At 39.5% G+C, this 14,324-nt stretch overlaps 1 protein-coding gene across 1 annotated transcript; it reads right to left on the bottom strand.

Moving 5' to 3' along the window:
• Positions 1 to 5,904: 5,904 nt before the first annotated feature.
• LOC122659394 (xyloglucan 6-xylosyltransferase 2-like) lies at positions 5,905 to 8,665 on the bottom strand. The gene is made up of 2 exons (XM_043854506.1): positions 7,167 to 8,665; positions 5,905 to 5,918 (listed from the first exon to the last, which is right to left on the bottom strand). The coding sequence occupies exon 1, from the start codon at positions 8,540 to 8,542 to the stop codon at positions 7,169 to 7,171; it is 1,374 nt and encodes a 457-aa protein (XP_043710441.1). The 5' UTR covers positions 8,543 to 8,665; the 3' UTR covers positions 5,905 to 5,918; positions 7,167 to 7,168.
• Positions 8,666 to 14,324: the final 5,659 nt, after the last annotated feature.

The raw sequence follows: 14,324 nt of genomic DNA on the forward strand, positions 1-14,324 counted from the left end.
AAAAATTTAGTTTGTTGTACTTTTTTATGAAGCTGAAACTTTTTTTTTCTTTTGTTTAAGTTAATTATATTTTTAATGTTAGTAATTTGGATAAAAGGAGCATGTTTTTTTGTGTGGGGGAAGGGGGCTAAATTACTTTGGTTGATATGTTGTTCCTTAATTCATTTTATGGTTGAAACTTTTGTAACTTTAGTGGGCCTAGTTTTCATTTTGACTAATGTTATCCTCATTGGCCTTCAACAAAGTGAAATGACAAAGCAGATTCAAGTAACCAACTGCAATTAAATGAGATATTAGTGAATCATTGGAGTTCTTTTTAGGTTCTTGAGGTGTTAATATTATATTCCTTAGCTTTTCAACTAAGGCCTAGGTCAGAAATCAAAATGTTTCATATTGTTTTCAATATGAAGACCTAAGTTTTAGCTAGTTATCAATGGTAGTTTTGGCTACATATTTCCTTATCCTCTTGTTTTTTTGTCCCTTGTCATTATTGCTTTCTTTCTTGTTCCTCTTGTTCTAAGGCATATGATAAAATTGAGTGGACGTTTCTTGTTTCTATTTTCAAATTCCTAGGCTTTGGACAGCGTTGGTGTGACTTTATTCTGAATCTTATGTCATCTTCGTCCTTTTCTATCAAATTTGAGGGTAGTCCCTTTGGGTTCTTTAAGGGCTCTAGAGGGATTCGACAAGGTTGCCCGCTTAGCCCCTACCTCTTCATTACGGGTATGGAGTTTTTGTCCTGCCTCCTTTCGGCCTATAGAGACTTTGACATGTTTCGGCGTGTGAGGGTGACACATGATGCCCCTGAAATTACCCATTTACTTTTCCCTGATGATCTTTTCATTTTTTGCAGAGCTAACTCTGAAGATTTGCTTACTATTAAGGTTATTTTGGACTTATTCTCTGACTTGTCCGATCAGGAGATTAATCTCTCCCAAAATGGTTTGCACTTCAGTAAAAATGTCCCTGAGGCTAAAAAGTCCCGTTTGAGCTCCCTGTTGGGTATCTCTGAAATGCGTAGTGATGCTTCTTACTTAGGCACTAAATTGTTTTATTCTAAATCAAAGTCTAAACATCTGACGCCCCTTGTTAATAGAATGAATCACCGGCTCTCTTCTTGGAAAGCTAACCTTCTTTCTTTTGCAGGGTGGAGTATCCTCATTAAATCGGTATTAAGTTCCTTGCCGGCTTATCTGATGAGTTGTTTTTATTTTCCAACTTCTGTGTGCAGGCAAATTGATTCTATTTCTTATAACTTTTGGTGTGGTGGTTCTGAGAACAATAAGAAAAAATCTTTAATCTCTTGGAAACTTATGTGTATGCCCACTGCTCTTGGGGGTCTTGGATTCCGACCCTCCCGTGTCCAAAATAATGCCCTTCTTCTTTAGTTGGGGTGGAGGCTTTTGGTTGACACAAATTCTTTGTGGACTAAGGTTCTAAAAGCCAAATACTTTCCCAATTCCTCTCTTTTTGACCCCAGCACGAGATTGAAGAGAGGATCATGGTGTTGGAACAGTATCACTAAGATTATCCCTTCTCTTCAATCTTTTTGCCTTAGAAAAATTGGCAATGGTCTTGACACTTATTTCTGGACTGATCTGTGGATCCCGTCCATCCCTTCCTTTACTATCAAACCTGGGGAATCCCAGAGAACTTACCCTGAAAGAGTTAGTCTGTTTTTTTCCAATGGTTGCTGGAATCAGGAAACTCTTAGGAGCTCTGTTCCCTCTTATCTCCCTCATATTATTACTATCCCGTGCTCTAATTTTCCTGATTCTTAGTGGTGCACTCTTACTAGAGATGGGCAATTTAACACTAAAAAGGCGGCTAATTTCCTTTCTTATTTCTCTTGTTATGATGTTTCTTTAACCGCTTGGTGGAAATTTTTTGAAAACTCAATCTTCATCCTAAACTTAAATTTTTTTTCTGGCGTGTATTTAATGCAGGAATTCCAGTTAAGGATACTATTTCGAAATGGACTCAGATCGACCCCACTTGTGCTTTCTGTGGCACTTATAATGAGACCCTCTGGCATTTATTCCTATCTTGTGACTGGGTTAAACATATCTGGGCAGCTGGTCCTTTGGGTCTGAGGACAGAGGTCATTTCATTCCCATCTCTGAGACAATTCTGCATTTCTACTTTTCTAAGTCGCAAGATTGATAAGCCCTCTCATGTCTGGTTTTTTTCTATTTTTATTATCGCTTGTTATTTTATTTGGAATTCTAAAAACAATTATGTGTTTTGTTCTGTTAAACCCCATCCTCTCAATGTGTTAAAGAGGTTTGAACTTTGGATGAAGGACCTCCATATTACACCCCCACCTGTTACGTCGAATATTGTGCTATCTAATAATAAGGTTATGCAGGTTCTTCCTAGGTTTCATTTACCTACTTTAGATTTTCCTGTTTTGTTATGCGCATGGCTTGATTCCACAAACATAGGCTATTCTGGATGGACTTTTGGCATTTTGTTAGATGGCAAATTCATTTTGTTGAATGCAAGTTAGATTCGGCTAAATCGAGAGGTTTGAAGCTGAAAGAAGTTTCGTGCTCCAACACGGCGCTACCTGGACTTCTTCCAACTCCATCCCGTTCTCCTTGGCCCTTTGAAGTGTTGAAATATTTTTTGGAGATTTTGGATTGTTCCAAAGACGTGTTGTTCAAATCTTTGACGGATCCCCTTCTCTTAACTTGGTTTAGATCTTTACCTCAACATACTACTGCTACTAATGTACCCTGTGTTTCCGAACTCTGTACTAATGTGCCATCTTATTAATATATGCTTTTTCTTATTCTCATAAATAAATAAATAAAAACTCTAAATGGACATAAAATCCTTTGGAAAATCCGTATAGAAATAACCATTACATGTTGTTGAGTGAGTAAAAAGAATCAAAGGGCATTTTGATCAATGTGACTATTCTTAATTATTTTTTTTTAAAGGCTAGGCATGTCTCCCATGGACGATGAGAAGCTAGACAAATAGAAAGATAGATTGCCAGCAGCTAGTAGGTTGTAGGTATGTTGAACGGAGGGTGTCCATGTGGTACCCCAGGGGTAAAAAGGAATTAATAGACTTGCTAATTTGGTACCTTGTAGTGTTGCCCTCTCTCATGTCACATGAGAGTACGCCAAGTAAAAGGGAAAATGGAGTCGTCACCTAGATTGCGGTCTAGGACCCACAGATGGTGCTCCTCATTCGTAGGAGTGTTAAATTAACTCCAAGACTCAATGGCTAGTTTGCCCAGATCTCCGAGTAAATGTCAAGTTATAAGTTGGGAAGGTGTTAGGCGCCCAACAACTATTCACTGGTGGTTGTTCTCCCTAGACCAAACACCTTGCTATAGACCTATTGTTTATACATGTTCTGCACCTAGTGAAACTAATCTTGAAAGATTTAACATGTCTTGGTTAAGATTTATAGGTCTAGTCAAGCTAATCATGATTAATGTTCTAATCCTAATTACTAAGTTTAAATTAAGTGATTAAGTACATTATAGATCCTAATTGATCTAATTAATGTATTTTCTAAGTTAGTATTCCTATAATTCTATGATCAAACCTAGGGTCAACTGTATAAGTTAATCAAAAACCTAAACTGGATTTAGCATTAGATGTACAATTTGTATTGGGCTGCCTTTTTCCTCCCCCAACCCCCACCCCCCACCCCCCCAAAAAAAAAAAAAAAAAAAAATCACAATTGGATGTAACCCTATACTTCGAAGGAGCTCCTCTTGCCTCTACCCATGGAGAAGGAGAACCATATGGAGAAGTAGAAGCAGATCCTGGAACACGTATTTGGCAAGTCATCAGAAAGCGAAGAGGATGAACAGTGATGTTTCGGAGATTCAATGGATTGTGTGCGTAGAGAGGAGCAGAAACAGATTCTTATTGAGGTGTTTGGTGAATTATCAGACAGCCAAGAAGATAACCATAGGCATTTATAGCCAGGGGCACCGAACAATTGACTCCCTATTTGGCATCCGATTGAATAGGTCAACGGGCTGTGGTTGTGCAGAGAATTCCTTTCCCCGGAGCAACAATCTTCGTTGCTATCTGCTATGATTGCACTCGACCATACTTTTGCAAGGGATTAGAAGAACTCTGTTTCTTACAGCTTCATAGAGCCATTAAAACATGGCAGCTTTTATAAAAGTGACTTCCTAGCCAGTGTGATTGTTTATGGAACTCCACTAACGGGTGATAGTAGGAATAACAGTTTTGGAACAAATCACAGTACATGATGGGAGCATCTGTGTAATTTGGCTATGTGAAAGGAGCAACTACTGGTATGGGGCAAGGTGGTTGTGGAACTAATGTTCTTCAGCCATGCCATGACCATTTGTGATCCAACCCAAAAACTTAATGCATTAGGTGGAGATTGCCCAAGGGTATATTAAAACATCCAAGGTCCTAAACAATCGATGTGAAATTATACCTTTATAACTCTGAGCATCTTAATACTCCTCTTCACGTGTAACTTCGACGTACACATGGATATACATTTAAGGAGGACAACAAACCAAACAGATCTGGTTCTCATACCATGTTATAATTGGAGTGAAAATTATATCATATTTCATTGATGTGTGAATTATACTTATGGGAAAAAGAACTCTGTCCGGGAGTGTGGCCTACGCCAGTACTCCCATGAATCTATCTCTCTCCTCCTCATATGAAAAGACATCTCTGCCCCCTTGTTTTAAGGAGGAGAGAGACAGACACATGGGAGTACTGGCGTAGGCCATACTCCCGGGACAGAAAACTACTTCCCTATATATACACACATAGCCTTTGTGCATGTAACCCGAATCATAGGTTTGTAAAATGAGAAGAAAATTAGGTAAGAAAAATACAATGAAAGAAAAAAAATACAGCATATGTTCACTGGATCCCATAATTGATGGAGACGATTGAAACAATCGATGGTATTAGGACTTGTATGGCTAATACTCCCCCTCAAATTGGCCTGTGAAGATCCCCATCACTTAACTTGGGAACCAATTGCAACGACATTGGAGCACTCTTTAACAAGCTGTTTTTGAATATTTATAAATTGCTTTCAAGTGACACAGAAAGGAAAGCAATCAATGAGATTAACTACAGTGACAAAATCAAATTTATTTGATGGTTTATTTATGACAACACTAGTTAGGTGTCCAAGATTGTAAACTAACGGTGCTTGATTTAGGTGGTAAGAGTTTCTTAATTTATCCAATGTGGGTATAGGTTATAGAAGTTTCCATTTACAAATTCTTCATCTGGATTATTTCTTGATTTTTTTTTTTCCACATATTGTGCCTACCCATAATTAATCATATTTTTGGGATCTTATCGTCCTGCTGGCCTTATATGGAGACAGCAAGATTTTATCATTTTTAGGAGGCTTTTGAAATTTATTTTTTTTTGGGGTCAATTTCAAAACACATTTCAGGTAAGATAACAAAATGAAAAATGGTTGAGAATTCCTTCTCTGGAAAGCCTCATTTTGTACTAAACCTTAAAGGAGCAGGTGGGAGAACTAAAGAGGGTAAACTATCTTCCACCAAAAAAAAGAGGGTAAACTATCTTGTGTTACGGTCATGTCTTGCTACTTTCTATGCACTGAAACTAGCTGTTGCTGGACTCTTCTTGAGAGAGAGTGGCCCAATACAAGAATCCAATTTTTGCTGGTTATACACCAACTCTGGTGAGTGTTTATCAATTTTCTGTTATCATTATTACTATTGCTATTAAGAATTCCTTGCAAAATATACATGTAAAGAAATTATCTTTATGCAAGGTTTATCTCCTCTTTCCCCCACCCCGCCTTTTTTTAAGTAATCAGGTAAAGGCTCAATGTTGAATTTTTTTGCTTCATCAAAATTGAATCTGGACCTAAATAATGAAATTCTTCCAAATTTTCTCAAGATCCAACTCAAACAAAAAGAAAATTTCACGAAAAAAAGTCATTGAAAAGGAAATGATAACTTGAAGGTTTGACTCCATAGTTAAAACAAAAAAGGATGTACCAGTGCACAAAGCTCCCACCACTGCGGGGTCTGAGAGGATCATGATATACGCAACCTTACCTCTGTTTCCGCAGACAAACTGTTTCCAATTCACAGTTATAACATGATTTCAAAGTTTTACGAGTGCCATTTTGACTATAAATCTGCATTATGCGCCTGCAATTTTTTCACGACAGTCAGGAAACGAGTCTAATCGCACAGCCAACCCAGCCATCGAATGCTCATTGGGCGCCTCCCTCATTGGAGAGTATCCGGACTCTAGATCAGTTGATTCCGTCAATTTAGACCTGATTTTTAAAGCTTCTCATCGTTCATCTTCAAACTCAATTTCTACTTTTTAAGCACTGCTCATCATTTATCTTCAAACTCAATTTCTTCTTTTCTCTCTTTCCAGATTCTTATTTTGTAAATTTTGAAATATTTTCCAAGAAGGTTCTTCATTTTCACTGAGATACCGACAAACATATTGAAAATCGTTTTCCATCTCAATCTGACAAGCTCACATCATCCTTATTTGCAGTGAAACTTTGAAACACGTTTATCTTGTTTAGTGCCCTTCGCTTTCCCACTGAAATTTTACTCCCCTTCATTTCACTTCCAAGTTCTATCCAAATCCAAAGTGCGATTTGAAATATTGAAGCTCAAGATCTGATTCTTGGGGCGAACGTTTCAATCTGCGTATGCGATGATAATGTGTTCATGACCTTGCAAAGTTCATCATTCACTCTGCTTTCTCGGGGTTATACAACTAAGCACGAAACCCAGGTATGTGCTTTCACCTTCAACTACATCTTAACAGTATTTCAGTTGCATCAAACCAACGAGGTTCAATTGAGGTGTTACAAAAAGCAAATTGCAGGATTAGAAAACACGAAATCGGCTGTTTCATTTTTATATCATTCTACATTTTGACACTGATTAGAGATGGAAAAATTTGTTAAAAATAAAATCAATCTCAAAGAACTACCAGCAAAGATAACTAAACAACAGAGTACAAAATATGAATGAACGTATAAAACGAGGTTCATGACCTTTCTCTTCTGTTTTCCCCCTCTAAACAACGAACAAAATGGGCTTGGAAGGAAATGCAATATGGAATTGGTAATCTTGAGTTCGAAGTGGGTTGGTGTTCACTGGTGATCAGGACAAAAACACTCAAGACGAAGCGGGTACCTTGACAGCTTTGAACGAGGGATGAAGCAAACCAAGTTCATCCTTGACCTCGAGAGGATTGCTCGTGTCGTTCCGAATCCTCTTCACTCTACGGCTAGCCAGCGATTTGTGGGTGAACCCATAAATCTGCAGAATCTGATTGTCACCAAAATTGAACGCTCGATCCATCTGCTTCAGGCACCTCTCCACAGAGTAATCCCCAAATTTCCCACACGGCTTGCAACCCACAAAGTGAGTAACCAAGGGCCATCGATGATCGCCCAGTCCTGGGTGATAGTTCTCTATCATCTCCTCGTATTTATCGACCAAAATCCCCCAATATCCATGCAAGTAATAAGCATTCTCGAGATATACCTTGTCGCCCCACTTGTCCCTCTGCGTGATGAGGAGGTAAACCATGGCGGACTGATCGTCAGCCTCGAAAACAGGCCGGCCCTTGAGCTCTCTAGTGAGGATCTTTCCAGCATCGTCTCTGATCTTCCCTTTCGGACCCATGGGAGACCAAGCGTCAAGCATGTCGAGAGACCACTGACAGTTCCTAAGCAGGAAACTTCCCGTGTTCAGCCCAATCCAGTTCTTTTCGTCGTAGATCATCTCCTTCCAACCGTGCATCACAAAATTGTGATCTTTGTATCGTTCCCAGGGAACCTCGAATGCCATATCGGTAAACATTGCGTCACTATCCATCCACCACAGAAATTCAATCTCCGGATGAGACAGCAAGAGCTTACGAATCAAAGGAAGCTTCGCCCAGAAACCCGCCATCTCGGCATCAAGAAGCGCCATGTTGTAAAATATCTCGATTGCGTGGAGACGGCAGTAATCGATCTTGTTCTTGATCGACTTCAAGAGGTAATGATCACCGATTGGATTCTCACATGGTTTAGGCGAAGACCCTGTAACGAGCAGAACCCTAGGCTTGTTGGGAGCAATGAAATTGGGGAAATTAGGGTTATCCGCAAGCCATTTCGTTCGCTGCTCGTCCCAATCAGAGATCTTGGGGCCAAGACTGTAGGGCTTGTTGGGATCAGGCTTCTCGTCGTCTCCTTCCTCATCGACCGCTATCTTGGTCGGATCAAAGGTACCGTAGTTGTTGTTGTTGTTGTTGTTCTCCGTCGTTTCCGTAGTTGTAGTCTGGGCTTCTTCAAGAACACGGTGAGGCTCAGCACGCTTGCGGAAGTGAAGATGATCCTTTATCTCCTTAAAATCCTGTTCCGGAGTGCCGAATTTGCCAGCGCCTAAGTAGCCGCGAAGAACAAGAACAGTTAGGAACAGGCAAAGAATGGTGATCTTACCATGCCGAAAAGTTCGCTGGATCTGTCGAATACGACGAGCTCCAAAGCAGCGATCCAGCATTGTGTTTGTTTCTTTTTTCCCGATCAAGATCTTCTTCTTAGCCTTCAGCGCCTATCTCTCTCAAAATCAGATCGAAAACCCTAACCTCAAGAAGAAACAGATTAAGAGTTGACCTCTACCATACTCTTTCCCCTCGATTGGCTTTGAATCTCTAATCGAAAACTATTGCTGCATCAACGAGGAACTGAATCTGCAAGCCAGCAATGCTTTGTTTGAGCAAAACTCATGATTTCTAATCCTCAAGCTCTGTGCGACTCCCCCTTTGGGCCTGTGGAAGAAGAAGGTCGGTGCAGAAAGATTTTTTAGTTTTGGAGAGAGAGAGAGAGAAAGCTGTCGCGAGGGACACTTCTGTGTCCTTTCCTTGCTTGCCATATGTGCGAGCCTTGATTGGAATTTGGAAGTTCCACTGGGACCTACCACGTGGCACTTAAATGAAGATACGGCATTTTGGGCCCACGGCTCTGTCCTAATTTTTAATTTAAAAAAAAAATTTTGATTGCTTCCACCGACTAGTCCGACCTGGATTAGGATCAGGATCGGCTTAGAAGATCCGGCTTGGTTGATCTCTTTCCAAAAACTAGGATTAAGGCATGTCTCGGCCGATTCGAATCGTAGTTCATGATTGATTATGATCCATAGTACATTTTAAAGTCCAAAATATCGAATGATCACTGATTCAAGAGTAGAATATTAAAAGAAAATTTGAGTAGTTGAAGCTGAAGCAGCTATTTTGAAGTAACAAATTTGTCTTCAGATCCAGCTCCTCTCTAGGGAGCTCAGCACCTAGGGATTGCCCAAGGGGCGTTGTACTCATACATATCTTGACACATATCTAGGAATGTGTGCGATACAGCCCAACAGTTGGATGTTCCTTAGACGTGCTTGGCTCCCAAGAGAGGAGCTCAATCCTCAATTTTCTCTAGGCATCATTTCCTTTTGAGGAGGGATGAGTAAATAGATCAATGAACATATTTGTAGAAATTATCGGACGAGGCGATCGATATAACCTTATCAAGCAGTAGTCAAGCCCTTCTCTCATTTTTGTCTCACTTGACATCCCACTTAAGGGGTAATGGAAAGAACATGTTCGAAATCACGTTCAGTTTCTTTTTCAAATCTTATTGCAGTCGTATGGGCCTTTCCTACCTGTCACAAATGACCTACAAGAAAAGAATCCTTGAACAAAATGAAAGGTAAATAACCAACTTCTAGGAGAGATTAAATCCTAATCAAATGAGGCCACTTCTTGGGTTGTCTTAAACCGAACAAACCACATTGCACTTGGGTTGTTAATCACTTGATGTTGCACAAAGTTATAATGTTTTTTTTTTTCTTCCGGTAATAATGTTCTTTTGTGAATTAGCATAAAAATGAGAATAGAACCTGATTTTGTCTCACTGATTTTGACAACCACCCTAAGAGGATTGCGATTTGGCATGTTTCATCTTCGCCTTAGCGCGTGTTTCATCTCTGCAGTTTTGTGCATGTAGTTCTCTCCACCATTTGTTCGTGTAATCCATTCTCCTCCTTCCTTCTATGCACCTTCCATCATGATCCTCGGCACCGTCACCGGTAATGATGCCGACGAACATTTTATCTTTTTGAATCCGCACCCCTTCCGCCCTACTCCCACCATGGTTGTCACCACCATTACATTCTGCCTGACCCCTTCCCATCCCCCTCCCCTGAAGCTCCCCATTCTGTGGTTGATTATGGCTTTTAGCAATAGTCAGCAAAACAAGGTTTTTTTGTTTTCTTTGTTTATGTGTTTGCAGGTGTTACTATCTGTAGTGCTGGTGGTACCACGGTTATGGTCAGCTTCGTTGCTCCAATTGCCGTTCAATCCCTAACCCTCTCCTGTCACCAGATGAAACTCCATCCGCCGATTCAGTAGATCATTGTAGATCTGTTCGAAAGTAAGCTGTGGCAACGTTTCTGGTAGTCTTCTTACCGTCAATTGAAGCTCCACTCGTCAATCCAACAGACCTTTTGCCAACTCGACAAGTCTGTTTGAAAGTAGACTGTGGTAGTGTGTCAACACGCATGGGCAATGTGGCGTTAGATTGTTCAACACGTATGGGGCCCTCTCTATTGGCACGTATATGCATGCGCTTCATTTTGATTGTGTCTACAGGCCTTTATCCAGAGAAGTGGTTATGACCCAACCTTAGTTTGGATGACCCAGTCAATGACATGTGAGATCGGATCAATTTCCTCCCCTTGGTTTTGGATACCGTATATCCATACCTTGCGTTTGTCATGTCTTCTATCTATTTTATGTATCTTGTTTTCCTTTAGACGTTGGATGCACATGAATGAATCGCCTTTCTTCTTACCAAAATAAAAAAAATGTCTTTTAAATCAGTTCAAATTTAGTTAATCTACAAAGTTGCATCTCCATCTTTTAATGAATCAACAGAGGTTTTTGAAAAACTCGGGATCGGATAGGAGATTGGTATATATTGATTTCGATTCGATTTTCATTAAGACTATAGGACTCAACCCTCAATCAAACTTGGTACACGTATAATTGGAGTTGCTCAAAATCAGTCCTGATCGATTCAAAGCTGATTCCTTCGATTTATCTAATTTTTGTAAAGATGGGGATAATCAGGTTTGCCCCTTTGAGTTGAAACAAGTCATATATTTCTGTATCTGGAACATTGGACATAAATACGCATATCCCTAAAATGCACCTAATATTCCTCATGTCCCCTAAGATTCTGACAATTCTACACACACCCCCTGAAAATTCCACGTACCACACCTACTTATCAACCTAAAACCATTTAAATCTACATCGTTAATTTCAGGCGTTAAATGCTAACAGATCTGAAATTCAAGAATATAATGTACAATTATACCCTTGTTAGGGACATAATTACCAAAATACCCTCATCTTTCCCAAATCTTTTCCCAAAATCCATCTATCATTTTTAAATGGAGAAGAAGTGGAGGAACCATAGCTACTACCACCATAGCTGACTGCTCTAGCAGATGAATAAAAAACCCAAAATAACCCTAGAGTTGCAGAACAAAAACATCTAATAATCACCATGTAGAATCAATGCTAGTATGAATTATGATGTATTCCACTAATCATATCAAGATTCCTTATTTTAATTGTAAAACAAAGGATTAGCAATGGGATTGACATTGTTCTTTAAGTATAACTACATGATCATAATATGAATATTAATCTAATGACATTTTAGATCAACTAATTTGATGCGTAAGAATATATCTGTAAGAGTATATTCTACAAAATTTTATTAACCTCTACCTAACATGAAAGAAATCTTTTCTAGATTTTCAAATGGGAGGATAAAAACAATTGCACAGATCTACTCAAATGCATACTCAATTGATGTTTTTTTCCAATTATTGATGATCCCATCATGTCTAACACAAGATCTAAAAGTCTACCACTTCTATCAAACAACAAAAAGAAGACAGAACCGGGTTCAATCTCGAAACCCTTGGATGGATTAATCTTATGCCTGTTCCAATCTACTATTAAACTGGAAATGATAGTAATATTTATTTGGGCAAAATTAGGAATGTAAACGGATTGGGACTCGGATAGTGCTATATTCACATCCGCATCCGATTAGCTTTCAGACGAATTCAGATAGTGCCAAACGGATATAGACACGGATACAGGATGGATATTTTATCCATTTACATGCACATAAAACTTTTCGGATAGCTATAGCCTATCCGTATTCACATCTGTTTAGTTTTCCGACAGATTCGAATAATGCTAAACATATACGAATACAAATACGGAAATGAATTTCGACTATTCATTTACACCCCTGGCAAATCACAGATTATAGTAATATTGGTTTCCTACAAAAACTTTTTTTTTTATTATTTATGAAAATATAATCACACAAACCACACACCGATGGCTAAGGCTAAGCAACACAAACCACACACCGATGGCTAAGGCTAAGCAACAACAACAACCAAAGTACCAACCAGGCAATTTCAAAGGTAAAGAAGGCTAAAATTTACAATGGTCATGAAGGCCACCCACCCCATACAAGGCATAACCAGATCACCGGCGATTGGGTTCACCTTCCGAAAGCTCTGAGAACAACCAACGAGAGCCCCCAAGAGAACTACGGACACGATCAACCCAATCATTATATCTACCAAAGCAAACGTGATGGGGGCCCAAGCGAGGCCCAATACTAGTTGGGCCAAATAGAAACCCAACGATATGGCTTGGTTATGAAAACCACCCTCGACCCAAACGAGCCAACCGGAAAGGCCCATGAGAAAGGAGGAAGTCATAGAAGCCAACTGAAGTGCCCAGAGAGGTGGATACCAGTAAGGCTTATTCGGTATCGCAGCATAGGTTGCACTGAAACCAGAGTAGGAGGAGATTGTGGCGAAGGTTAATGAAAGAGGGAACGCAACGGCGATGATTAAGGATCGAAGGCCGCGCTTCGCCTTCACCATCTTCGCTTTTCTGTTTTTCATGTTCTTGTCGTCGTTGTCGATGTCAGTAGTAGTAGTAGTAGTAGTAGTAGTGTTGTCGCTGATGGTGGATTCATCCCTAGTTCGTTGCTTGAGGTTCTGAGAGTCCATGAGAACTGCTGCTGCTGCAGAGATGGATCGATCTGAGGATGAGAAAGCAAAACGAAGGAGATAGTGAGTGAGTGAGAGATCGGGTTGGAGGAATTTCAGGTGAGAGAGTTCTTATAGATGAGCTTGTGTTTCTCTCTTGTTGATCCGTTTGGTGACAAGGTGACACGTGGTTGAAGGAAGCGCTAGAAAATGGATGAAGCTATTACACGTGGAAGGAAGGAGTTCGGAGTGTCACTGACGGATAGTCAAGGGATTAGGTCTAAGATGTAAACGTACACAGAAGCTGGCACGTGTGCATGGTTTTGGCCCAAAGCTGGCACTTGCCGAAGCACCAAGCAGCTAGTAGAAGAGAAGTCCGACTGGTTATCCAACATATTTCCATGAGCTTATAAAATTTCACTACTATATGGAAAAATGTTCTCTGTGCTTGGGGCGTAGGCTGTTCAGACATATAGGAGTGAACAAAATAACCACTTCACCTCTCTAAATGGTGAAAATACCGTCCCCATGTGTTTGGATGCACTTTGTACTATAGCAGGGAAAAACATATATAAAACCAAAATATATATGAAAGAAAATTTTACATAGATAAAAATTTTCATTTAATATCAATTGCAATGAAATTTTTACAACAAAACAAATATGAAAAAACATCTGATGTATTTATCATCTAGAAAAAAACTCCATCTAAGGTATCTCACATTTGAAAGGTTATACATATGGTATTCATCACACTAAATATTATGTTTGGGACAAATAAATATTATGTTATGTTTGGAGTATCTTTCTTTTTTGGATAAACTACTTGTACACCCTTGAGGTTTGTCCCATTGACTTGTACATCCCCTATTTTTTATTACTTTTCTTTCAAACCCTCTGGGAGTTACACTATTGGTTAGATGTTAGTTTTACAATGTAAAAGACCAAAATAACCTTTGTACATCTTCTTTTAAAATAGTCATAAGTAAAATGACCATTGTACCCTTATACCATCTCCAACCTAGAAATAACAATTTAGGTATCGAAATTACAAAGGAACGTTGGAAAGAAGAACATTGCAACTCAATGGCGATGAAGCTCCTGCACCTCAGTGGCGATTGAAACTCCAGCAACCTTTCGAGAATGTACTTCCACTCTTCGGCGATTGAAATTCCTACAACCTTACCAAACAGAGCTGTCTGAA

Source organism: Telopea speciosissima, chromosome 4, assembly GCF_018873765.1.
Source record: "Telopea speciosissima isolate NSW1024214 ecotype Mountain lineage chromosome 4, Tspe_v1, whole genome shotgun sequence".
NCBI classification, from domain to species: domain Eukaryota; kingdom Viridiplantae; phylum Streptophyta; class Magnoliopsida; order Proteales; family Proteaceae; genus Telopea; species Telopea speciosissima.